The sequence below is a fragment of the Pezoporus occidentalis genome, unplaced genomic scaffold (genome assembly GCF_034315485.1).
Source record: "Pezoporus occidentalis ecotype Australia unplaced genomic scaffold, CSIRO_AGI_Poc_V1 ctg291, whole genome shotgun sequence".
Taxonomy (NCBI): Eukaryota; Metazoa; Chordata; class Aves; order Psittaciformes; family Psittacidae; genus Pezoporus; species Pezoporus occidentalis.
This window is the reverse complement of record NW_026914841.1, coordinates 418,713-444,818: the sequence shown is the minus strand read 5'-3', so window position 1 is coordinate 444,818 and position 26,106 is coordinate 418,713. Positions and strand designations below refer to the sequence as shown.

The window sequence follows — 26,106 nt, the reverse complement described above, 5'->3', positions numbered from 1 at the left end:
GGGCGCTGCCCTCCCGGAGATAAATATAGCCGCTGACCCCCCTCCCTGCACTGGCACGGCCGGCTCCCGGGAGCTGCCAGCCCAGCGGGAGCAGCACGCAGAGACCTCGGAGCCTCCGGCTGCTATCACAGGCACCCACTTGGGTGCCCCCCACCCCGCCGTGTCCAGAGCCAGGCGGGGTGCACAGCGGCGCAGGGTGAAGGAGACTCGGAGGCGGGCAGGGATGATACACCCCATCTTTATTAGACGGCTATACAGCTGTACAGCAAGGGCGCGGGGGGTGCGGTACCGCGCGCTCCAGGGTCCCCCGCTCCCGCACGCCCCGGGAGGAGGTGAGGGGTGGGCGGCTCGCCATGCACATAGGACACCGACGACACAAGCACAACATGCGGCAAGGACTCTGGCCGGCTCCCGCCTGGCCGCTCCCTCCTGTTAGGCCAGGGAGAAACCCTGACTTCCCCCCCGCCCCACTCCCTGGGCCCTGCCGGCCTTCAGCCGCTCAGCACAGAGACCCTGGCGCAGGGTCCTGCAGCCCCGGGAAGCTCAGCTCCAGGCAGTGGCAGCCTAGGGGGCAGAGGAAAGCCTGGGCTCCCACGGGCAAACAAATGCATTGCCAGGAGATTTGCTTTCAGTTTCCGTCTGCCGTGACAGTGCTAAGCCCCAGCTGCTCCTCTGTGGGAGGCCCTCAGCAGCACCCAGATCCACAGACTCCCAGCTCCACTCAGACCAGACCCCAGCAGCAAAGAGCAGGTTCCCCCCAAGCTCTGCTTAACACGCTCCACTTGGACTCCTACAGACATCAGAGCAGTTGCAGCTCCTGTCTGTGTCTCCCCATCGCAGCAGGGAGTTCAGCACCCCCAAAGAGCCTGTCCTATGAACACCCCAGCCCTGCTCATGCCCTGTGTACTTGGTACACATACCCTGGGGAGCCAACAGCTCACCAGCACCACCCTGCACAGGCTCAAAGGGCAGAAGGCGAAAATCCTGGCAGGGAAAAGAGAGGTGGCCCTGGACTCCAGGAAGGGCAGGGAAGAACCTGCAGTGCCCTCAGAGAGCATGGCAAAAGCAACCAGCCCTTGCGCAAGGCAAGGAGAAAAGGGAAGGAAGGGAAAGCAAAGCCTAGCAAGGGTTAGTTGGGATGCAGATCCTCACAAGCTGCCACTGGAAGAGAGGGGAACCAAAACGATGGTGGGAAAGGCTTGCCCAAGGCCATGTGGCCCAGCCAGCATCCTGATCCCCCCTTAGCCATACCAAGGCCAGGCTGGGCTTTGCCACTCACTTCCAGGTTGAGGGGACTCCTGCTTGCCCCAGCAGGCACCAGCCAGATGCTTGATATATGGCCCCTACAGCAGCCAAAGCCATGTTGCAAGGAAAAGGATGGCTTCAGGAAGGAAAGAGGAGCTAGGAGCCCCCAGGTGAGATGCGAGACACTGAAGCCTTTGCTTGGGAAGAGGAAAGGCTCACAGAAACAGCTGCATCAGGAGGACAGACCCAACACACCACAGCCTGTGCATGGGGCAAAGACCTTTAGCGTACCTGGGAAGGGCATCAATACACAGAGCACAAGGTCTTCAGGGTGGGAGATGCCGGCTGCCCTGCACTAGGGTCTCTTTGGCACTGCTGAAGAGCCCATGGGCAGCCCACATCCCATGGGTGACACGCAGTGGGGAGGATGCTGCTGCCCTAGCCCAGGGATATGGCACGAGGCAGCCTGCTGGGAGGAATGTCAGGGACCCAGGACTTTCACCCCACTGACCCTTCCTTGGATGCAGGGGTTGGTCCAGCTGTTGTGGGAGCTGGGGAAGAGCTGCAGCATCCCTGCATCTCAGCCAGAGCTGTTCCCACCAGCTCTAGATCCCACCCCTATCCACACCAGCAGCAACCAGAGCTCATCCCTCTGCAGGGTTCTGGGGCAGAAGGGTGGGTGATTGCCCCACTGCTGTCCTGCTCCAGGCTAAGGGGCACAATGGTGGTCCTCGCTGGGAGGGTGAACACGGTCCTGGGCACCTCCTCAGGGCTGCAGGCCGAGTTAGACCCCCTTCAACAGCTCCTGCCTTCATTTTAGAGTCCATTCCCAGCTCTGAGTGGATAGCTGGAGCTGGGGCCATCTCACATCCCTTGGAACAGCAACCACCTCAAGCCAGTCCACAGCTCCCCACTGCCAGTCCTGTCACACCAGCTTTGGCAGGTTCTGCAGCGATCCTCTGACACGGATGACACAGACGTGACCACAGACACGGGTATGTACTCACACACACATTCACCCCACAAGAGTCAGAGTGGCGTTGACTTGACACACGGCTGGACACAAGGTGCCACCGCAAAGCCGCCGGCTGGGCAGTTTTGTCTCTTCGGCAACTGATGGCAACAAAACGGAGCCTGGGATGATCCTGTCCACTCAGGACAGGAGAAGAATCAGGCTGACGCCACATCCTGCTGCCCAGGCGGCTCCCAGTCTGCAACCCCCGTCAGATCCCCAGTCTACAAGGCTATACCTGCAAAACAGAGAGGGAATGTGGCACCTGTCAGGACAAGCTGCCAGCACCCTAACCTTGCATCCAGAGTATACCCTGCCCCTCTCAGCCACAGCCTTCACCCCTACCTTGTGGATCTGTGGTGGAAGCTCATCCTCTGAGCTCTCCTCTGGTACAGGCTCTGGGTGTCTCGCTGACTGCCCGTCCTCAGCCCAGCCCCCCAGAGGGAGGCGGGAGAAGTGTGATGGGGCTCTGTGTACTGTGCCTGGGTCTGCAAGAGGGGCGAGAAGGAACATTAGCTACCTGGGGGACTGCTGGTGTCCAAAAGCAGGCAGGCTGCTCGTGTCAGTCCATCAAGGGCATTGGTTATGGGGCTCTGACCTCAGACCTGGCTCCCATACCTGTGATGCCACCATATCGCCGCTGGAAGCCAGTCTGCAGTGTGGCTGTCTCCTCAGCGGGCTGCCGCGATGAAGAGAAGGGGTAGCTGGCAGAGCGAGGGATGGGGGCACCACGCTGAGTGTCCAGCTCCTCATGGGCACTCTCGCCGCTCTCATCACTCTCACGACGGTGCCAAGTGTGCCGCTCAGGCTCCAGCTGAGCGTGCTGCTTGTGCAACTGTGGGCCAACACACCAGTGAGTGAGCCGGAGGGGAGAGCCCAGATGCCCAAACACCCTCTCCCCCACACTGCACACACACACGGGTCTCGGCTTTCACTCACATTAGTATCCCACTCACTTCAGACAGGGCACACACCAGTTCTGCCTGCTTTGCTCCATACCTCGCTGGCTGGCCCAGCCGCAGCTGCTCACCTCATGCATGTAGAGTGCGTGGAGACTCATCTCAGTGGAGGCGTACTCCGACAGGATCATGCTCTGCAGCTGACCCTCCCAGGCGCTGCTCCCTGAGCTCACAGTCCTCGCATCAGCCCTGCCATCAGACACACGAGTGGTACCCCCCACACTGCCCATCTTCCCTCCACTCCCATGCCAGGCTTGTTCCTAGGCTGGGCAGGAACAAGCCCTCTGTGGCATCTCCCCAGGTGCACAAGATGACCAGCCCTTCAATGGCACTGCCTCTGCCCTACCAGGAGTTTCTCACCACTGTGAGAACACCAGAACCCCAGCACTCCTTTGGGGCCAGCCTAAGCATCTGGGCCTAACTCTGCTTGTAAATATGTCCCTTGCTGTCCCAGGCTGCAGAAACATATGCCACCATGCACCTAGGACAATAGGGTGGCAGTTGGGCAAGGAGTCATGAGATTTGCAAGGTGTTTGGCCCACCCCTCTCCAGTCTGCAGCTTACCCAGAGGCTGTCATGGCACCGGCACCACGAGGCTGGGCTCCCTCTCCATCCCTTCCTGCTGTCTGGAAGCCACCAGGAGGCTGCTGGGCAGACTGGAGAGGGGAGAAGGAGCGCAGGGCCGAGGCCACTTCGGAGAGGTGGCGAGAGGCCTGTCCATCCCGGCCCATGTGGAAGCCCAGTGCTGAGGAGCCTGCTATTACATTGGCAATCAGGCTGTGTGGCTGCAGAGTTGAAAGGGAGAGAATCAATGTCCTGTTCAGACTCAGAGACCTGATCCCAGCCAGCGACACCTAACTGAGGCACCTCAGCTCTCTCAGCCCCTCTCCCACTTCACAGGGCCCCAGGACAGCCTGCTGCCCTTTCCAGAAACCCCAAAGTATCCCAGCTAGTGCTGATGTACCACATCTGCATCCTTAGATACAACCCAGACAAGGACAAAATTGACCACAGAGCCTGATTATCAGGTTGCCAGCACCCAGCAAGCACCCCAAGAACACCCTGCTTCCCTCCCCCAGCCTGGGCACCTCTGACTCCGACTGCAAGGACTGGATGGAGCTGAAGAGGGCATTTTCAGGCAGCACAGCCTGCTGAGCCAGTGCCACACTGCTGTCCCGGTGCACCCGCTCCTTCAGGAAGCCAATGAAGGCTGTGCTCTCGCGGGGTGGCTGCCACTTGGGGTTGGTGATGGCAAAGTGCATGAGGGACAGCTCTGTCTTGCCATCCTCGGCCTGCTGGTAAATGGAGGCCTCCGTCTTTCCTGCTGACATCCACTGTGAAGCAGAGACAGGTAGTGAGAGACAGGATCTGCTTTACATCTCTGCCAAGCCTGGGGATCCTGCAATCAATCTGGGCAAAGCATACAACACCCAGCATAAGCTGGGCCACAGCTCCATATGTAGCAGGCGCTACACTGGAAGTCCATGCTAGTTCAGCCCTCACAGCCTGGGAAAGAAGCAGCAATCACAGCATCTTCCACCTCCACCCAGAACATGCACTGCTGCAAGGAAAGTGGAGATAAGGGGACTAGTCACAAAACACAGAGCTGAAAGCCTTGTCTTGCACTCTCCAGTTCACAGGAGGAGCAACAACAGCCAACAAATGACTGTTCTTAAAAGCTTCCTGCCACAGAGAGTCCAGCCCCTCTCTAGTTCATGGCCTTGTCACTAGGGAGCTTTTCCTGACAAGTAACCTAAATTCCGAGGCACAGGAAATAGATCCTCTTTCCCTCCACACTAGATTTTACACAATGGAAAATGCTTCTCATCTCCCCAAGTCTGCCCCTATCCTGGGCAGTCCAGCTGGGTTAAATCAGTTCTCAGTGGCCATGCTTTCCAAATGTCCAAGTATCTCAATTCCTCTCTCCTGAGGACACAAGACTCTTGGTTGTGAATGACAAAGCCTGGTTCACAAAATATCAGGTTAATGATCACAGCTAGGCCACAAGAGCCTTTCAGGGCTGGTGACCTGTGCTGGCAGCCCCAGATACCCAGCAGAGATGCAGGTGACTGGGCTGTGGGCTGCCAGGAATGGTGAATTACAGCCTCCCATGAGGCTGAAGGACCAAAGGTGCTGGTGGGGAGCCCAGGCTGCTGACCCATGGTGGTGGGACTTACCGCAGGGTGGCCATGCTGGCGCACGTCCATCTGGGCAAAGGAGCAGGTGTCACCCACACCCACCACCTCCACAGTGAAGTTGCGGAAGAAGTCCACAATGTCCAAGGACTTGGGTCGCAGGCAGACGATGAGGATCAGGGGGGTAATGATGGGGCTCAGGAGCTCCTCCAGGATGAAGACCTGAGCACAGAGATAATGGGATCAGCACAAGCTTGAGGATGTCAAAAATCCCACAGTACCAAAGCCAGACCCCAGCTCCAGCCCTCTTATCTTCTGGGGCAGGGTGTCTCTGAGAACGCTGCCTTGTCCTCTACAAGTCCAGGAGCTGCTCAGCTCCGTGGCAGCTTCTCCCTTCTGCAAGGATGTAGGCGAGTCCCCATCCCAACCCCACACAAGCCAATCTCACTGCTTTGTACTGGAAGAGCTGGGCAAACTCATCCCTGGTCTCATAGCGGTGGGCATTGCCCTGCCAGTGGTCAGGCATGTAGTGGATGTGTGCCAGGATGACTCGCAGCAGCTGCTCTGGGCAAAATACCAGGTGCTGGTCAGGGATGAAAGACCTGTAGGACAGGACAGGGAAACAACAAGGCATCACTTCCTAGGAGGGCAGGGTGACCAGCCCTTATCACAGCTCCAGCTATAGCCTTCACACCCAAGCCAAACCTCCCTGCCAGCCCAACCCCGGGTTGTTGCTGAATAGCTCCAGCAACACCCCTGTATCGTACAACCACTGCACCCAAGCTCACCACTATCCCCCTTCTCCTGTCTGCCCCCTGACTCTCCAAGGCCATGCCCTTCGCTCAGGCAGATTCACATCCACTTGCCACCAAAGAGCATTTTACATGGATGGTTGTCAGCCCCACTGCTCCCCACAGCGCTTCCTGGAGCACAGTGGCAGCACAGACCCACCTCACCTGCACACCGTGATGCCCACCCCAAGCAGGGTGACCGTGGTCAGCACGTGCTCGACCGCCAGCACGTCCTCATCATAGATGGTGAGAGCGATGAGCACAGCCAGGATGGAACCAGCAAAGAAGGCCACGTTCTTGGCCACGATGGTGAGGAGCGGGGAGATAAAGCAGTTCATATACTTGGAAGCTGGCTTGTACCCTTTGCTGAGGCGTGAGTGCAGTTCATGGTCCAGCTCATTGAAGTGACGGAGGTAACAGCGGCCATAGAGAGACCAGCAGCGGGCACCCAGGCTGCCCGGCTCCCGTTTCAGGATCTCTGTGTAGCTGAAGAAGGCATAGAGGATCTGCCAGATGAGGATGAGGGGGCAGAGGAGGAAGTTAGCAATGCCAATCCAGAGGATGCGAGTGCTGAGCTTCTCAGCCAGCTCCAGGCGGTTCCCAGCCCGCTTGTACTCAGCCTTCAGGCTCCACTCGTTCTCAAAGAGGGAACCGGGCCCCCAGAAGAAGATGAGCTCAAAGTTGTACTTGAGCCCCCGTGTGTAGAAGACAGTGTCTCCCAGCAGGGGCAGGCGGAAGCGGATAGGCAGCAGTGACTTGTTCACCATGGCCACCATGTAGTTCTTGAAGCGGAGGATGCGGTGGTAAATGTCCAGCTCCGTCAGCTCTTTCTTGTGGATGCAGATCTGGTGCTCCTTCTGGATCTGCACGATGCGGGCCTGCACCTCCTGCCACGTGTAGTATGGCAGGGTGGACTGGAAGGGGGAAAGGGGCAAGGTTAGGGCAGGATGAGTCCCAGGACAGAAGCTGGGGTGAGCCCTTTCAAACAGCATGTCCCAGTGCACGCCACGGCGTTCACATGCCCCACCAGCACATGAAGCACCTCCTGCACCGCTTCAGCCTGCAGCATCTAAAACCCATACTTTGCCCCACTGCCCTTTACGCCTACATTAGTACAGATGACTGTTTCCCAGTCACTCACACACCAGCTGCCTCAGTGGCACGAACAGAGCTCCAGTTCCCATGGGTCCCCCCAGAGCTGCCATTTAGTGAGCAGGAAGACACAAATAGGGGAAGGGACGCAGTGTCCCAGAGGGAGCCTGTGAAAAATGTGGGGAGCAACCAAACCTCTTGGCTCACGCCACCTTTCTCAAGGCACAGTCTCCATTCAAAGGATGATGTTGTTCATCAGAGCAAGGACTCTGGACTAGGAGATATGTGCAAGCCTCAGAGCCCATCTTTGACACACTGATCTTCACCACTGAAGTAGCTCTGTGCCTCAGTTGCCCCCCCCACCCAGTAAACCAGGAAGATGACCTGTCCTCAACCCAGGGAGGTACAAGAATACCCTTGCTTATGTTTTCTCTGTTGAAAGGCATCACAGAAAAGGCCATCACTAAAAAATAAACATATTGGGTAGCAGATGGCACAGGAGTGTGCCAGCAGCACAGAGGCAAGCTGGGCAGAAGGGTTAACATGGTATAAATTGGCTGTTGGAGAAGAGACTCAAAGGATGTCAGTGCAGTTAGGGAGCAGAGGGAAGAGGTCTCCCAGAGAAGCTGCCTTGGGGGAGAAAGAATGAGCTGCTTCTAACCACCCGACAAATGCCTCCTGCATCCCTTAGCAGCATCGTATGTGGCTCTTGGCCCAGCTACTTACCATGGGGATTTTCAAGGCATTGATGTAAAAAGAGTGAATCTCCCAGTAGCAGCAAATGTTGTAGATAAACTTGACAAGTCGGTGGATCCAGAAAACCCCAGCTATCACCAGGATGCAGATGAGGAAGCTGTTTGCCTGGATTCTGCGAGCAAGAAGGAACAAGTAGTAGGCTCAGGCAAGTGCCCCGAGTACCTGAGAAAGCAAGAGTATTGGCCAACATCCTCTCTGCTGCCCCTACCTTGCACTGCAGACATGTGGAGGCAGGAAAGCATCTGGCAGAGTCACTTTAATGGGTTCACTGGGATGCTGGCTGTGATTTACTGCTTTGTTGGCAAAGAGAATGTCGTAATCAACACAGCTGATAAGAAAGGTGGTGAATGCCACCACAAAGATGAACTGCCTGTAAAAAAAGGGAGCAGGCATCAGGGAATCATCCTTCTGCCTCTCAAAATGTGAAGCGGCTAGGGTTACATGTCATGGAGATGCAGTCCCACAACCATGGCGATAGGAAAGCTCATGGGCACAAGTTTCACAAAGTGGAATGTAGGTTTGGGGCATGAAAATCACAGCAAAGAAGAGACAGGACAACTATAAAGGGAGCCTTCCCTCCTACCAGCTGCAGGAGCTCAGCAAATTCTTGTAGCTGCTTTCCAGCAGCTGTCACAGACACAACAGAGAAGGAACCTACGCTTACATGAGCTCAAAGATCTCTCCAATGAGCATGCAAGTGAAGCCATTCTTCTGATGCAGGTTATAGACGTGAAAGCCACAGTCAAGGAAAACAGTCTGGAGACTCCTGCTTTCTGATGAAGTAGGGGGAGGCTTCTGGCCCACTGGCATCTGCAGCTCCCCAGAGCATAACTAATGCCATTTTATAAGGCCAGCAGCATTCTCTGTTACTGAGCAGGTCACCCATTAGTTTCCTTTCTCCATTCAGGCCCTGAAGGTCCTGTGAACCAGGTAGACAAACCAAACAGATTTCTTCTTCCCCTCCACACCAGCCTTAAGATTCCAGAGCATCAGGCTGATTACTCCCTTCCATGCTGGCCTTGAAGGTCCCAGGCACCCAGCCAACAAGGTGGCAGTGACAACCCCATCACAGAACAGGGAACTGTAACAGCACCTGGATCACTATCCACAAAATCAAAGTCCTAAGTGGGAACTTGGACGAACTGCTGCTGGACAGTGAAAACCAGGAGCCTCCAGTAGACAGGATGCTCCCACCATCATCTGCTTCCTCCGACAACTGAGTGACTCGTATTCTTTTATATGGTTTTTGAATATAGATGATTGTTATACTGATACAGCAAACCACGCATTAAGATATGACACAGTCTGCAGAAAGCTCTGGTGATTAAAAACCATAAGTTAAGCAGTGCACTATACTGTTTGTAAAGTTATACTGCACTGATTCTGCTTGCTGTGCTACTCTGATTATAAATGCTGTGGTATGCTAACAATAAAACCCTGGTAAGAAAATAAAGGTTTAATTATAACTATAACTTAGTACCATCATCACTGTGCGAAGGATCCCTAAAAGAACCTGTCTGTCCCCTCACTGTTGGGTGACAGCACCCCACAGGTATGGGCATTCAGCCAGCCCCCAATCCCTCCAGAGCCGTGTGGTGTCCTAAGGGAAGGGGCAGGTGCTGCCCCAGCTCCGAGTCACACCAAGCCCAGGCTTCCCACCAGCACTGTGAGCCCAGGAGGTGGTGGGTGCCCCCAGCCCTGTGAAAGGATATGCGAGAGAAGAAGAGGTCCAGGTTCTCGATGTGATGCCACGGAGCTGACGGAGGAAGCACACAGGGTGAGGGGCCCTCCGGAACAGCAGCCTTGCTGCTGTGACAGGCACAGCCCCACCTTTCCCCGGGCCCTCGAGGCCCCTGTCCGGCCCCACAGCCCCCGATCCCGCTCCGCGACCGGCCTCCCCCCCTGTCCCCGGCTGCTCCCCCATCCCAGCCACCCGCACCAGCCCCCCGCAGTCCGGTCCCCAAGGCCTCCAAGGCCTCCACTGCCTCACCCTCCCGTCCCCCCACCCCTCAGCCTTGGGCCGCCCCCCCGCCGCCGGCTGCCAGGCCCCAACCCCCGGCGCCGATGCCGCCGCTCACACTTGGCGCCCTCGGGGACGTGGACGAGCAGATCGCCGCCACCGGGCGGGGACTCGGTGGAGGAACTCTCCAGGCGCTGGTACTGCGTCTCGAAGTGGGCCATGGCGGAACCGCCCGCCGCCGCCACCGGCCCCGGGCCCGGGCCCAGCCCGCTCGGTCCCCGTCCGCTCTGTGACTGGCAGCAGCGACTCCCAATGGCAGGCGCGGGGTGGGTCAGGGCACAGCCAATGGGAAAGCGGAGGGCGGGCGCCGGGCTGGGCTTAGCGGCGGTCCATAGGCGGGTGGGATGTGACGTTTGACAGCTGAGTGGTGCTTCCGGGTGGCGGCTGCACGTGAGTGACAAGGTGCGTGTCCCCTTTACCGGCGGCGGGGGTCGCTCGCTCGGTCCATGGGGTCAGCAGCTTCGCTGGGGGACAAAGGAGGAATCGCGGCGATAACGGCCCTGGGGCACTAACGGGGTGGGGGGACCCGGGGGCAGAGCCTGTGGGTGGGTCCCGCTGCAGAGACGCCGCGGGGCGCGGACCGGGGGGGAGACCCGGTCAGGCGGGGAGACAGGGCCCGCTCGGTCACCCGCGGGTGGTTCTCGGCGGCCCCGGGTGCAGGCCCGTGGCTCAGGCGCTGTCCGTTCCGCGGGGAGCAGGAGCGATGGCGGCCCCGGAGAGCAGGTCGGTTTTCGAGGCCGCCCAGGACGCCGTCCTGCTGCGCGGGCTCACCCTCCTCACCGGAGTTGCTGCGGAGGCCTGGGGCGCCGAGCCGGCACCGGTGAGCCACGGTGAGTGGGGCTCCGCGGGGCCGCGGGGGGTGGAGTGTGCGCCCAAGCTCCTGTCGGCCATAGAGAAGGAGCTCTGTCCCCAGCACAGCTTAAGTGGCCATCCTGGAGCATGGGAGCTGCCTGGTGGATGGGTACCAAGGTCCGCAAGTTCCTTCTACAGCCATAGGGCTCTTTTCGTGGCTGAAAAGAGACCCAGGAGGCCCTGCTCTTTGCAGTGCAGCCTGGGGAGCCACCTGTGCACAGCCTTTCCTCCTTCTTCCAGACAAACCCGCAGCCGCTGGCAGTGAGGAGAAAGCCCATGGGGTCCATGCGGTGCCAGAGCGGATGTGCTGCTCCACCTGTGAGCAAGTGTTCAGCAGCCGGGAGGAGCAGGTGAGTGGGGCTGAGAAGCCAGCATAAAGTAGGAGCAGGATGGTGGGGTCCTACTGCAGAGGCTCAGCCCCAGCATGGTGCAGCCCAATGCTGCCTGCTTCCCAGAGCTCCACTGGCTGTGTCCTGTTGGGATCTGGTACTTAAATACTACATGTTATTGCCTAAAATGTCATCTACTGGAGGTAAACAGTACATGCAGCACAGGCCTATGCCTTTTCAGGTTAATTGTTAGGTGGCTAACTACTTAATGTAGTCTTCCAGTCTGGATCACTGTAGGGTACAATCATCAGTTCAGCCCTCAGGGTCTGTCACCTCAGGCCCTTTGGTGGTGGGGGTTTCCATGGACCAAGACCCTGCTGGCTCATACCTCTTTCTTCCATAGACTGAGCACTACCGTCTCGACTGGCATCGCTTCAACCTAAAGCAGCGGCTCCTGGGGCGCCAGACATTGCCAGTAGAAGCGTTTGAGGAGAAGACCCGTGCAGGTGAAGAATGGAGCTATCCCAGCAGAGCCCAGGGGCTGCGGCCAGTCTGTCCAGTGGTGAAACGTTTGGGTACCTCTGCTGCCTCAGAGTCCCTTTGTTCTGCCCCTCTGGAGTTTTCTGGGAATGCACCACTGCTCCTAAGCCCTGCTGACTTGTTATGGGGAGAAGAGGGTGTTCTACCTCAGCCTTTGCCTAGGCAGGGAGTCTTTGGGCTAGAGCCCCAGACCCCTGTATTGGACAGGACGTGTACAGGGTTCTGGGCTAGCTTTTGGAGTCACCTGCAAGATTTTGGGGAGGCTGCTGTTTAATCCTTGCCTAGCCGTAGTGCTTCATTTTATCTCCCTTGCAGGTAGTGTCTCTAGCATCTCGGGGTCCGATTCAGAGAACTCTGATTCAAGCAGTGAGTCGGAGTTGCTGCCCTCTGCCAGCAACAGTCCTGGGACCCTCCAGATCCCACGTTCCCACAAGGTGCTGTTCCGCAATGCAGAGGGCCAGCTCATTTCTGCCTACCGCTGCGTGCTGGGCACCGGGAAGGCAAGTCACAGCCCAGGTTGTTGGGAGAGGGACCCCAGAGGAGATAGGTGGCATTGGGGTGTAGTCGTCTGTCTGACAGTCCCCCCCTCCCCCACGTGCCATGGTGGGAAGGGTGGTTTGTGGTATCAGGTCAAAGCCCTAGGCTTGCTGGTCGTCTGGTTTTTAATGCTGAGCTGCTCCAGAAACCTGCTTCTGGTGCTGGCAGAGGGGTTGGTCTCTATCCTGGGGGACAGCAAGAGGTAACAAGGTGAACCCATGGGTGCTAGCAAGGGTGTCTATGTATTAGGGTGGCAGAGAGGAGCCAGTGGAGCTGGCAGCATCACTGCAGAGCCTCGATGCGAGCACATGCTGGGTTGTGCTGATGATGGGTGGCGGGCACTTCGCAGGAGCTGTGTTCCGAGGGTGAGTACAGGGGTACAGAGCTGGGATTGCCCCTCTGAACATGGTCAGTGGCACTGGGCATTGAATGGCCAGCCCTCCGTGCACTCCTTTGTCACAGTGCTTACCACACCCTGGGAACCCACAGCTGCCAGTCTTTGCTTGAAAGCTGACTAAACCCAGTTGTGCTGCTAAAGAAATACTAATCTTTAGGACCCCAGGGACAAGCCACAAGCCCTCCAGGGTCCCAGGAGCATCAGGTCCTCTGCATGAATGGGCCCTGTTGCTCATGCTTGCCCCTCTCCACAGCCCCCAGGTGCAGGAGCACAAGACATTCCACCGCTACACAGTGCGAGCCCGGCGGGGCACAGCCCAGAGCCTGTGGGATGCCCACACCCCAGGGTCGGCACCCAGATCAGCTGGAGCCTCCCTGCGGCGTTACAATGAGGCTGCCTTGCTCAAGGTGAGGATGCACCACAGCACGGGGCTTTGGGCAGGGAGACATGGCTGTGGCTGGCTTTGAGAGGTGCCACCACAAAGCTGCTGGAGAACTTGGGTGGGGTGTGAGCGCTGAGAGTCAGGGCTCAACTGAGGCTGCTCTGTCCTGGGTCTGTTCCTGCTCCAGAGCTACCTGTATCCACGCAGTGTGCTCAGTACTCCACAGTGCCTCCCCTTCCTCCCCAGGATATTCAGGACCTGCTGTTGGCCTGGGCACAGCACCTCAATGAAGCTCAGCGCATCTTCCTGCGGGCCCCTCGTCACAACCGTGCACTGCTCTTTAGTGGCAGGAACCCACCCCTCAGCTGGGGCGACCCTCGCATCTTCCACATCCCCCTCAGCACCCGCAGGGCCACCCTGCGAGAGGTGCTGCGAGTCCACAGCATGCTGGCCAGCCTGCAGGTGTATGGTGAGTTTGACCAGCCCCAGGGACTGTGGGTCAGAGCAGGTAGGGTGATGTGGTCCTTTGTGCACTAGCGGATGCTGCCTATGGGGTAGAGGTGCTAGGTCTCCATGGGGTGCTCCATGTGCCCAGGCAATGACAGGAGCACCCTTGCTGCCCAGGGAAGGACACGCCACTGGAGGATATCACTGGGTCCCCCCGGAAGGGCTGGCAGAAGAGGCGGCAGAAAGTAGAGGTGGATCCCCCGCAGGACGACATGAGTGGTGAGCTGAGCCATGGAAGGAGATGTGTCTCTGAGCAAGCATGGGGGTCTGGTATTACGATGCAGAACCAGATCTGCAGCGCTGTGACAAGGCCTGGCACCACAGTGGGGATTTGCGGGGTGGGAACTTGTGCTGGGCAGAAGGGCAGGGTGTGCTTGGCTGAGACCAGTGATTTGTGCTGGGGGGGGGGGGCCTCAGCCCCTGTCTTACCATCCCCCTCAGCCCCAGAGGAGGAGAAAGAAGAGGAGGAAGAAAGCCCTGCAGGGGAATTGGAGACTGTGGAAGTGACACTTGGGACCTTGGACCTCCGGGAGTTCGAGGTGATGCGCAAGCGAAACCGCAAAAAGAGGAAGAAGAGGGACAAGAAGGTGGAGAAAGGTGAGGGGCTGGGGGCAGTGTAGGAAGGTGTAGGGGAAGGGACTGCCATGTCTGGGGTGCATGCAGAAGGCTGCCATGCCCTTTCCCTCACCATGTGCTCCCTGTGCAGGTCCCTGTGCTGAAGAGATGCGATGCCATGGTACCCAGTGCGGACACCCTGGCCTGGAGCTGGTGACAGAGCTGCAAGGGGAGGCTGAGCCCCTTCCCTGGGACAATGGAGGTACTTAGGGTCTGGAGCTGGGCTGGGTGAGTGCCTGCCCCATTTCCTGGTGGCTTTGCAGTGGGGTGGAGAGCTCATTGTCACACAGGTGCCCAGAGCAACTGTGTGTGGAATGGCTGTTGTGAACCTAAATGCCTTTGAGTGAGCCCTGTGTACAGAGCAGTAGCTCTGAACTCAGGGGATGGTCAGCACCTGGCTAAGTCAGGAGTGTTGGGGGAATTGGAGTGGGTCTCATCTCGGGAGAGGGCTCAACTGCTGCCAGCAGTGCCAAGCAATGCCATGACATATTGTCACAGACTCTGATGGTGCTGGAGATCCTGCAGTGCCCAAATCCAGCTAGCAGGACAGTTCTTTAACTGTGCCATGTGTGCTTCCTAGTCATACCAGAGCACCATTCTGCTCGGGGAGCCATCAGACTCCCTTCTTGTTCTTCCCTTACAGGCAACCCTCAGACCCAGGTCCGTGATGCCCTGTTCACCGCCTGCAAAACGGGGGATGTGGGGATGCTGCGACACTTCCTGGGTGTACCAGAGCACAGGGCCCTGTCAGGGGCCAGCAAGGGTGGGGAGGGCACACAGCCCTTGGATATGCCACACTCCCTGCTCAATCAGCCCATGGATGAGCACGGCTGCACCCTGCTTCACGTGGCAGCGCGGGCAGGGAAGGCTGAGGCTGTGTGCCTGCTGCTGGAGGCAGGAGCGGACCCTGCCCTCAGGTACGGCTGCAGGGTGCCCAGTGGTTGAGGAGCACAACCCTGCTGTGGGAGCCCAGTGGCTCGTTCCTGTCTCAGCTAAGGGAGACTGGTACCAGCCTTGTTCTGAGACAGCCAGGCTTGGTGTCTGCCAGATGGGATGTCTTGGTTTGTTACAGGAGGCATAAGAGCTGAACCACTGTTCTCTGCCTGCCTGGTCTGGTACAGCAGTGGGCAGGCACTGCCCCAAAGTGCTCCCAGGTTTATTGGTAGGCAGTCCAGAGGGTAGGGATCAGACCACCCTTTTCAGGGCATTTCAGATGCAAAAAGGGAAGGATTTAGGGTATTCTGCTGCAGGGATAAGCAACTCTCTGTCCTTGGCAGCAATAGCCTGGCCTGCAGTACCTGTTGCACATCTCTGGGGAGTCGCTGGGCTCAAAGCCCCATGGGACAGCAGAGTGAGCTGGTCTTCCTTGTCTTCAGAGATGATCAGGAGAGGACCCCGTACTGTGTCTCTGCTGACAAACTGACCCGCAACACCTTCCGCAAGTTCATGGTGGACCACCCGGACAAGTATGACTACAGCCGTGCCAAGGTGGGTGCTCTCCCTTTCTAGGGGCTGGGGGACCCCAGAACAAAACACCTCTTGCTCACTTCTGCCACTGCTCATGGTGCAGTGGGAGATACTGACTGCCCTCTGCCCGCAGGTGCCAGGGCCCTTGACACAGGAGATGGAGGCCAAGAAGCTGGAGAAGAAGCGGGCACAGAAGGCGCAGCGGAAGCAGCGAGAGCAGGCACAGCGGGAAGAGCGGCAGCGCCAGGAGCAGGAGCAGGTGGAGAAGCAGCGGTTCGCAGCCCTGTCCGACAGGGAGAAGGTGAGGCCATGCATGAGGAATCCAGCCCAGCTGGGGCAGTCAGTGTGGTGGGCTCCGTGGGGGACTAAGCTGTGTCTCTGCTCCCCAGAGGGCACTGGCTGCTGAGCGGAGGCTGGCTGTGCAGCTGCAGGACACTGGCACAACTCTTGCTAACGTCAGGTAACAGCCCCAGCAGCATTACTTTACAGACCCCAATGCCAGCACAGCTGTTCCCTGCCCTTCTTGCTCCAATTCTCATTTCCAGTCTAAAGCTATTCTGGTCCACTCAATTCCTATTAACCCCTGTGTAAAAGCTTTCTCCCTTTCTCCCTCGTGCCCTGCCCCCTTCCCCCCCCCCCCCGATGTTTTGTGAAGGTCACCTTGATCCACTTGCAGCCAGATCTGTGGCAAGCCAACCCCCCCAACCACTCTTGTGCCCCTGTCCCTGATCTCACATACCATGTCCCTTCCCTGTGTGCCACCACACAGGCTTATGGGCAGCCAGCCCTGCCCATGCTGATCTGGGCAGGGGCTTTACAACCCCTTATGGGGCCAGATTTCCCCCATGTTCAGCCTGCCTTGAAGTGCCTCACACCATGCTCCTGGTGTCTCGTCACAGTTCAGGCAGTGAATCCCCTCCTCTCTTTTGCCAGCGACCCCTTCACTCAGAGCCACCTCTGCTCTTTCCTGCAGCCGCTGCTGGCATTGTGGAGAGTCCCTCCTGGGCCGCATCCCTTTCCATTACCTCGACTTCTCCTTCTGCTCCACAGCCTGCCTGCAAACACACCGCCGGGCTCGGGCTGCCCACACATAAGGCTGGGGGCTGCTGCTACCTGCCAAGGGCCGGTGGGGTGGGGGCATTCAGAACTTGCAGAGCACTGGAAGCACTTGCAGAGCAGTGTTGGTCCAGGGGACTGAGTTGGCCACGTCACACTCTGGTGCAACTGGCAAGGCTCTGGGCATGAGTATCCCAGTGGGGATGTTACAGCTGAGCGGTTCCCATGGGCTACTGTGAGGAGGCAGGACTGTTCTGTGGCAGGTGTCCTGCTGCCAGCTTTTCTCATGGCTACCTCATAGGCTGCTGTATGTGGTGGTGGGACAGAGCCTGACACATGCAGACCATGCAGCTCTGGGCTACTTACAGCCATGCCTCTGGGTGCCATCTAGGCTGTGCTTTGCCCTCCCCTCTCCTGGATGCCATTAATGTCTTGGCTGTATCATGTTAGCAACTACCTCCTCTGTCTGCATTAGCAATAAAGAGGTGCCTTGACCCCCGAGGTGTGTGGGGGAGTCAGCATGAGCCCTGGAACGATTTTGGACAAGTGTGAGATTAACATGCAAAAAAGAGTTCAGTCCTGGGCCCCTTTCCCCTGCCTTGCCCCAGAGGAGGGCAGGAGCTCGGGATGTCCATGCCAGGACATGTGCCCCTTTCCTAGGGCTCTGCAGCCTCTCTGCTCCTCCCTGTGCATCTCTACAGCCCCATCAAGAGGTGACACTGCTGCCTGGCAGCCTAGTGTTTATTCTGTGGCCGCAGTGCTGTGGCTGAGGGTCCTGTTGAAAAGGGGGTGGTCTAGAAAGAGCAAGAGAGGAGTGGAGGGTGCACCCTCCAGCTCCAGCACTGTGATGTTGTTGGGGTGGCCAACGTGCAGTACCGAGCCTGGTACAAAGAGGGTCTGCTGGGGCCCACGGCGGGGCCAGTACCGGCCCAGGTTGAAGCCATTTATCCATAGCTGGCCCTGAAAGATAAATATGGAACCAAGCTGTGCTGCTGTTCACCCTCACTCCCTTTCCCGGCTATACACACCACCTTACCTTGCTCCAACCTGGGAACTTCACAAAGGTGTCCCAGGCGATGCCAGGGGTCTCAAAGGTCCCAGTGTAAAAGGCTGGCCCTGCTCTGCCCCTTCTACTTGATTTTGGCAGGGCAGCGTGGGGCCAGCCCTGCTGGACAGCAGTGTCTATGTCCAGGGGATAGATCAGCCAGTTGCTGAGAGGACTGGAGTCCAAAGAGAGGTTCCCCAGCAAGCCCTGAGATGGAGCAGGAAGGAAAATAATGCAGCAGGTTGTGCCAAGGCAGGAGCACCCTTGGTTTCCCCGGGGCATGTGCCCTTCGCGACAGTGAAGGTGGAATGGGATCACTTCCAAGGGGCTATGCAGCCCTGGCTGCTGTGGCAGTGTAAATGAGAGAGAGGGGTGCCCACCTTACAGCCTTATCCTGGTAGGTTTGCCAAGGGTGGTGTGAGATTGACCAGGAAGCAGGTTTGGATTGGCCCTGCCATGGCCAAGGTCTTGTGGATGGCAGAAGAGGGGCTGTTCGGCCACACAGGTGGCCAGGCCATCCCATCCAGAGCCCCAGGACCCACTGCCCTCACCTTGAAGTCACTGGTGTTGGCCCCGAAGCTGATCCTGCCCATGTTCTCCAGGAGCACATCCAGGGTGTCCCCTGCTCTCCCCATCACACGAAGTGTTGTCTGCCCATCCCTCTCCAGTGTCCCACAGTACTCCTGCAGCCACAGGGTCAGCACTGGTGCCGCATGGCCACATCGCACCACCCCAAACCCTGCTGACAGCCTGCCACTGTAACATCCTGCTCCCCAGAGCCAGCCCAGGGCTGCCCTCTAACCCCGAAGGGGGCAAATTTGTGCCAGAGGACTACCACACAAGGGCTCAGTGTGGCTCTGCACCCTGCCTGTTCCTGAGCCTCTGGAATGGCACAGCCCTGCTGCCAGCAGAACCCAGAGGCTTCCTGAGCACTGGGCAAGGGATGGCTGTGCTCCTGTATCCTCACCTTCTGCAGCATCACATAGCCACGGTCACAGATGCTGTGGGGAGGAGCGCCCAGCGTGGCTGGGTCCGGGACATCCCGGGGCAGCTGTGTGCGGTACACCACAAATCCATGGGCCTGTGGGACACAGCAGAGGGTACAGAAAGTGAAACAGGGCCGAAGACAAGCTCTGCTCCTCCATCTCAAAGCCAGGGCACGGCAAACAAGCCTAGGAGCATCTCCCTCAGTGTCTCTGCTGCATCTATCCCCTACCTGCTTTATGGCCTCAAAGGTGAGGGGGAACCGGCTCTGGATGGGCCCGAAGGGGCACAGCATATCCAAGGCATCCAGGAGGTCAGCGTGCTGCAAAGAGAGGGCTGGGCGCTGGGCAGCCAGGCAGTGCCAGGCAGGGCAGCACAGCCCCAAGAGCAGGTGCTCACCTTCTGCAGGGCCACCTGGCCATAGGCATACTTGGGGGTGGCGGGTGGCATCGGGCCAGCTGGCAGGGGCTGAAACTGAAGAGCAAGCTGTCAGCTGCCCCCCAGGGCAAGCAGGAGGCATCCCTTTCCCTGCAAGCTCCTTGTCCCGCTGTGCCTTAGCACGGGCAGTGGTGCCCAGTACTGTCCTCCTCCTCCTGCCAGGCTCAGCACCTTGCTGATGACCGTGCGGATGGCAAACAGCTTCTCAGTGGGGTCTCCTGCTTCCGAGAGTGGGGCATCATAGTCGTAGCTGGTGGTCACTGGTTTGTACCGGTCCTTGAAGTCAGCACCTGGCCAGGGAAGCGATGGGAGCTGGAGGAAGGGGCTCTGCCAGAGCTCAGGGCATGGAACCCAGTGAGCTCTGCATTCCATGGTTGCAATGCAATGGAGGGGCATGACCCAGAACTGGGAGTCTCTGTCTGGGGACAAAAGGAGTCACAAGGGAGGGACAAGCTTGGGTTCAGGGGCCCTTGGGTCAGAACGCACCATGGGACAGAACAGGAGCCTAAAGCAGCCTCCTCAGAGATAGCCAAGAAAAGCCCTCCAGCATTGCAGCATGCACCCCCTCCCTAGGGCAGCCACCTACTCACCACTCCAGTAGGCAAAGTTTGTCCCTCCATGGAACATGTACCTACGGGACACCCCAGAGAGCCCCATCAGCACCCCACAGACCCAGCAGGGGCTGATCATGCCCTGCTGTGCCCAGTGCCAGCCCTGCCTGCTGAGGCCTGTGGGATGAAGGCAAGCAGCAATGCCCACTCCAGTGCTGCAGATGGGAGGGCAAACCCCCCCAGGCTGTGCCCCACCAGCTGACTACTTGCATGTTGACACTGGCTCCCAGCTGCAGCATGTCCTCCAGCCCCCGGGCCACATGCACCGAGCTGGTGCTGGTGTGAGCCTCCCCCCAGTAGTCCAGCCAGCCTGTGTAGTACTCGGAGTTCACCTGGGGACCAAAGAGACTGTCACCTGCCCAGAGCTCCTGTCACCCCTCTGTCAGCCTCTGTCACCCGTAGCCTTGCCCCCTCAGCCATCCACCTCCCCAAAGCTGTGATGTGTCATTGCCCCCCCACAGTGGGGGTTAATGTCAAGCTCACCAGGGGCCCCTTTGGCTCAACCCAGCGCTGGGCTCCAAATGCCTCCGTCACATTGGAGCCTGGGGAAGTGCAGGGAGGGAGGTTGGAGAGGGACAAAGCAGGGACTCTCACCCCATCTCCTGCCCCCCCACGCTGAGGGGTACCTGGCCCAAAGTCGATGGTGGCGTAGAGCCCCTGCAGCGTGCCGCAGTGCAGCTCCTCTGCCCGCGTGCCATCGGTGGTGAAGAGCAGCACCTCGCTCCCCAGCAGCGCCCGGAAGGAGCCCAGCAGGTGCCGTAGGTACCCATAATCACAGGCGTAGTAGCTCCCATATTCATTCTCCACCTGCACACAGGGTAGGGGCTGGTACCCAGCATATACATGGCAGGTCCCCCTGCCCACTGGGACGAGCACCAGCTGCCCCCTTCCCTCCTGACATCATCAGATGTCATGACAGTCCCCAGGTGGATCCTGAGAACAACCTTCCAGCCCCACCATGACCTCCAGCTCTGCCAGTGTCCCTCAGACCACAGCTGGGGTTCTGATGGGTACCCCAGAGTCCCAGCCCTTGGATTGAAAGCCAGGCCTAGAGGCTGGGCGGGATTTATCTAAGCAAGCTGTGCCAGATGAGGTCATGGTGTAGGGGGCACAGGTGGCTTTTGGGGGCACATCCAAAGGCAACCCAGATAGGGCAGGGGGCCAGGCCCTACAGCACCCTACCTGTACGCTGATGATGTTCCCCCCATGCTGGTATAGGCGTGGCTTGATCTTGGGTAGCAGGACATGGAGCCAGGAGTCCACAGCTGCCAGGTAGGCTGGGGGGACAGAGGACAGCTCACCTGGCTGCAGTGTCCACCCCAGCCCACACACAGCCAGCCCTGCCAGGAGGAGTAAGGGGCAGGGCCAAATGTGATGGGGGAGGTGGAGGACAAACTTCAGGGCTCCCAAGAAGAAGACAGAAGAGGATGGGGGAGACCATGCAGGCAGGTGCATGGGAACTGGCACCAGGCTCTGAGGACATGGTGGTCACAGCCCCATGCCAAGGCTCACCGGGGTCGGAGGAGCGCAGCACAATGTCTGGTTTCCACAGCAGCCAGGAGGGCAGGCCACCCTGAGGAAACATGCACAGCAGGGAGGGAGGCAGAGGAACTGCTCAGCAGCCCACGCTGGCACACAGCCGAAACCCGGTCAGCGCACTGCTAATCCTCAGCACCAAAGTGCCATGTGTGCCACATGGCAGCAGCCTGGGCATGGCTGGCCTGGCAGCAGAGTCGGAGCACCCATCCCCTTCCCAGACCACCCATTACCCTTCTCTGCCAGGCTGGGGTCTGGGGCTCACCATCTCCCACTCTGCACAGATGTAGGGCCCCGGCCGCAGGATCACCAGCAGCCCCAGCTCTGCTGTCAGGTCCAGGAAAGCTTCCACATCCCGGTCCCCCACAAAGTCATAAACCCCTGGCCATGGCTCGTGGTAGTTCCAAGGGACATAGCTGGGGTGAGAGGAAAGATCAGCACATGAGGGCTATGGGCACTGCAGTATTATGGGGAACCATCCCACAGGCTGGTCCCTCTGCTCCTGGGAACTCACTTCCAGCCTGATCAGAGGATGGCAAATGGGGATGCACTGGGACCAGCCCAGCCTCATCCATGTCTGGCAGGGGTGTCCTGTGAGCTGTAGTCAGCCCAAAGCAAAAAGTGACTGCGATTGGACAGCACCTTTGCCTCTGTCTCTGCTCCAAGAACCCCAGAGACACTGAGGGGCAGCTGTGGGCTGTGACCCGTCACTTACACCTGCACAGCGGTCAGCCCACTCATGTACATCTTGAGGAGCCGGTCCCTCCAGGCAGGGCGTGGGACACGGGCGTAGTGGATGCTGCCTGAGATGTAGCGGAAAGGAACACCATCCTTGCGGAAGCAGTCCTCCTCATAATCCAGCTCAAAGGAGCGTGACAGGGGGGAGGCCTGAGGCAGAGGGGCAGTGCTGGGGGTGGCTGCAGACCCTCCAGAAGCCCAGCCACCCCCTCCCATGCTGGGACAGGGACTGATGGGACTGGTTCCCGGGGAGGACTCTCCATCCTCGCGGCAGGGACAAGGCGGACACCATGCTGTCCTGGGAGAGCAGGAGGGACAAGCAGGGCAGTCATCTACACCACCTGGTGCCCCCCCTCGCTAATCAAACATCCTGCAGCTGGGCTTGCAGCAGTTTGTGGGATGCATGCAGCTGGGGACGGGTGCAGGGAGTGCAAGGGGGACATTGTGCAGCAGAAGGAGCCACAGCAGGAAGAGCAGAGACACGGCAGATCCGGGAGCCATCCCACCGGATCCCTCACAGCTCAGCCCCCGCACCTCTCCCAAACTTTCCGCCCGTGTTCGCTAACCTGCGCGTGCAGGAGCCCCGCCGCCAGCAGCAGGGTAAGAGCCATCCTTGCTGGGCGCCCGGCAGGAGGGACAAAGGCGGACGTGGACACCCCCGTCACATGATCCTTCGTGACAGGTACCGGGCGCTTCCTCCAGGTCCTACAAGCAGGGAGCGGGAGCAGCAGCACAGCCTGGGGGGAACATCGCATAGCGGGTGAGCAGCTCTGGCCCCCTGTGCGTGGTCCCAGCTGCACATCAGCCCTCCAGAGCCCACCCAGCATGGGATGTGGGCAGCCCACCACACCCCGAGCCGGTTCCGCACATCCGCGGTGCCCCCCGGGGTGGTGGGTGACACACGTGGCGGGACAAGGAGCCTCGGAAGTGTCACCACCAGTCAAAACGCCCTCGAGGGAGCTCAGCCCACTTGTTCCATCAGAGCTGGTGGAGCCTCGGTTACAGCCGCGGTTGCGGGGGTGCTGCTGCTCTCCCGCACCGCTCGGAGGCGGGGGATGCCGCCGCACCGCGTTCCACCCCGGTCTCAATGCGGAGTGAGCGCGCCGGGTCCCGAACGTGAGACCCCCTCCGCGCCGCAGCGGGCACCGGGCAGGCGGCAGTGCCCCGCCCGCTGGGTGACGCGACGGGTGACGCAACGGGTGACGCGCGGCGGCGGGCGATGACGCGGGCGGGCGATGGGGCAGGCGCTGTGCGTCTGCTCGCGCGGCACCGTCAGCCTGGGGGGAGCGCGGTACCTGGTTCTGCACCGGCTGGCGGAGGGGTGCGAGCGGGGCGGCAATGGCGGGGCTCGGTCACCGGGGGGGCTTGGGCGTGAGGGGATGCTCGGACGTGGGGGGGGATGCTCAGGCATAGGGGATGTTCGGGCATGGGGGGTCTTGTGCACGGGGGGATGCTTGGGCATGGGTATGTTTGGACATTGGGGGATGCTTGGGCATGGAGGAATGGTTTGTCATGGGGCTGCTCGGGCATGGGGGTGCTTGTGCCCGGGGGGATGCTCAAGCATGGGGGGGCTGCTTGGGTGTGGGGGTGATGCGTGCACATAGGGGATGGGGGATGAGGGTGTGCTCAGTTATAAGAAATGTTTGGGCATGGGGGTAATGCTCAGGCAGGCAGGGTAAGCTTAGGTGTGTGTGGGATGCTTGAGCATGGTGCAAAGATGCTTGAACGCAGGCAACGTTTGTGCTTGTTAGGAGTGATACTTGAGTGTGGTGAGGGAAGATGCTTGAACATAGTGGGTGCTTGTGTATGGCAGAGTATTCTCATGCTAGGAGGCAGGGCTCAGTCATGCCCAGGAGTGGGTGTTTGGACGCATGGGAGTAGGGGTGATTGGACCAGTGGGGTTGTTCATGCAGAGAGGGGGATACTTTGGATGTCTGGCATGTGTCCCCAAGGTAGGGGGAACGTGCATGTTTGGGGTATTCTCATGGAGAGGGGTGCAGGCACCCACTGCCCTGTGCTCCCCTCCTCTTGGTGCTCACACTTGTGGTCCCGATGCGGGTGCCACAGCAGTGTGACACTTGACCCACACTGTGCTCGTCACCTTGCAGGGGCTTCAGCTATGTGGACCTGGTGGAAGGCCTGCGGGATGGGCGCTTCTATGCCCTGAAGCGCATCCTATGCCATGACAAGGAGGACCACCAGGCTGCCCTGCACGAGGTGGAGATGCATGGCCTCTTCGACCACCCCAACATCCTGCGCCTGGTGGCCCACTGCATGGTGGAGAAGGGTGCCAAGCACGAAGCCTGGCTCCTCCTGCCCTACGTGAAGGTGACGGGAGGTCCCCCAGCTGTCCCCGACCCCCTTGACACCAGGAGCAGTTGTGGTGACCGTCTGCTTGCATTTGCCAGGGGGGGACCCTCTGGAGTGAGGTGGAAGCACTGCGAAAGAAAGGGACCTTCATGCCAGAGCAGCGAATCCTTCTCATCCTCCATAGCATTTGCAGTGGCCTGCAAGCCATCCACAGCAAGGGCTATGCACACAGGTGGGGGCTGGCAGCCTCAGCTGGGGGGTTGGCAGGGGGTTGAGCGGGCAGTCAGTGACATCCATCCGCACAGGGACCTCAAGCCCACCAATGTGTTGCTGGATGAAGATGACCGGCCTGTACTGATGGACCTGGGCTCCATGAACCAAGCTCGCATCGAAGTCAGCAACTCTCGGGAGGCCATGGCCCTGCAGGTGGGTTGTCTGGGACATCGCCCCACCAGCCTGTCCCGTTCCTGGGCCCTTCATCCTCACCCTCCTCTCTGCAGGACTGGGCTGCCCAGCGCTGCACCATCTCCTACCGTGCCCCCGAGCTTTTCACGGTGCCAAGCCAGTGCATCATAGATGAGCGCACGGATATCTGGGTAAGGATCTGGACCCCTGGTCCCTGTCCCCCACTGCTGTGGGACAGCTCTGACCCCCCACCATGCTCCAGTCCCTAGGCTGTGTGCTGTACTGCATGATGTTTGGGGAGGGCCCCTATGATGCCATCTTCCAGAAAGGCGACAGCGTGGCTCTGGCAGTGCAGAACCCCATCACTGTGCCCTCCACAACCAGGTGAGGGGCTGAGGAGGGTAACCCTGCTCCCAGGCAGCCTCCTGTGTTGCACACCACATGGACACCCACCTCACCATTTGTCTTCCAGGTACTCGGCTGCCTTGCAGCGCCTGCTCTCATCCATGATGACAGTGAACCCCCAGGAACGACCCAGCATAAACGACATCCTCCACCAGCTGGAGGGGCTGCAGCCAGTGCCAGCGGGACAGGACACCACACAGATCTGAGCCTGTCCCACCCCAAAGCGGCGACGCACCTGAAGCTGACCCAGGGGAAAAGCAGCTGCCCCATGGAGCCATTGCAGAGAGGATTGCTGTGGTCAGGGGAGAGCTGCTGCTCTTTGTTGGGATGTGTTGTATTTGGAGTGTTCTGTGCCCTGGATGCTGCTGCATGGGACTTGGTCTGTGTTCCAGAACTGTGGGCATGTGACCTGCTGCTAAACACAGGGCCCTGGCTGCCCCGGGGGTTACAGAGGAGTGTGCTGTGGGACCTCCCCAGGGTGATGGCAGCAGTGGCCCTGCAGTGCTGCTGTGCCCCAGGAGGGCTGCTCCCTGCCAGGGCAGAGCTGCAGTTGGGGTCCTGGTGCTGTGCTGCAGCAAGGCAGGGGGTTCCAGCACCTGCTCTGCCACTGCTCCCACATTGCCACAGGCACCAACATTGCCTTGTGTTTGGAGTAAAAGATGTTCTTGCAGAGGTGGATGTGTCCCTGTCTACGGGGAGGGGATCCCGCCAGGAGCATTAGGAGAGCAGGGCATGCTGTCTGGGTTAAGCAGCCAAGCATTGCTGGAGGGGAAGGATAGTGGAGGACAGCTAAGGACAGCCCCACTGGGCCAGCACAGCCAGAGCATTAGCAGTAAGCAGGGAAAGTTAATCCATGGCCCCAGCACGCTGCTGATGGGAGTTAACACAACTCTACAGCTGCAGCGATGCACTGCTGTTGAGAGCCTCTGGGGCTGGGCACTA

The 26,106-nt window shown here is 59.3% G+C and overlaps 3 protein-coding genes across 3 annotated transcripts; 1 reads left to right on the top strand and 2 right to left on the bottom strand.

Annotated features, from left to right (window-relative positions):
* Positions 1-222: 222 nt before the first annotated feature.
* Positions 223-10,247, bottom strand: ATG9A (autophagy related 9A). The gene is made up of 14 exons (XM_062626394.1): positions 10,069-10,247; positions 9,704-9,746; positions 8,655-8,720; positions 8,199-8,360; positions 7,961-8,102; positions 6,308-7,056; positions 5,800-5,953; positions 5,394-5,573; positions 4,305-4,550; positions 3,781-4,001; positions 3,288-3,405; positions 2,876-3,092; positions 2,603-2,745; positions 223-2,495 (listed from the first exon to the last, which is right to left on the bottom strand). Exons 1-14 carry the CDS (start codon positions 10,169-10,171, stop codon positions 2,490-2,492), a joined length of 2,550 nt encoding a protein of 849 aa, XP_062482378.1. The 5' UTR covers positions 10,172-10,247; the 3' UTR covers positions 223-2,489.
* A 367-nt stretch (positions 10,248-10,614) lies between these two features.
* LOC134167588 (tRNA endonuclease ANKZF1-like) lies at positions 10,615-25,426 on the top strand. Its single transcript, XM_062626393.1, is given in 21 exon segments — positions 10,615-10,840; positions 11,103-11,212; positions 11,595-11,697; positions 12,047-12,231; positions 12,518-12,633; positions 12,919-13,072; positions 13,294-13,516; positions 13,672-13,773; positions 13,996-14,151; positions 14,261-14,371; positions 14,813-15,086; positions 15,546-15,657; positions 15,770-15,937; positions 16,026-16,096; positions 16,610-16,738; positions 24,153-24,372; positions 24,453-24,586; positions 24,660-24,780; positions 24,855-24,950; positions 25,022-25,143; positions 25,232-25,426. Coding segments are annotated over 21 exon segments (2,973 nt in total). The 5' UTR covers positions 10,615-10,713; the 3' UTR covers positions 25,371-25,426.
* On the bottom strand, positions 17,416-23,172 carry GLB1L (galactosidase beta 1 like). Its single transcript, XM_062626389.1, is given in 17 exon segments — positions 17,416-17,652; positions 17,729-17,944; positions 18,289-18,420; positions 18,705-18,818; positions 18,954-19,043; positions 19,121-19,195; positions 19,331-19,449; positions 19,750-19,790; positions 19,981-20,102; positions 20,254-20,312; positions 20,397-20,577; positions 20,953-21,047; positions 21,283-21,343; positions 21,572-21,722; positions 22,022-22,194; positions 22,611-22,747; positions 22,750-23,172. Coding segments are annotated over 17 exon segments (2,082 nt in total). The 5' UTR covers positions 22,847-23,172; the 3' UTR covers positions 17,416-17,433.
* Positions 25,427-26,106: the final 680 nt, after the last annotated feature.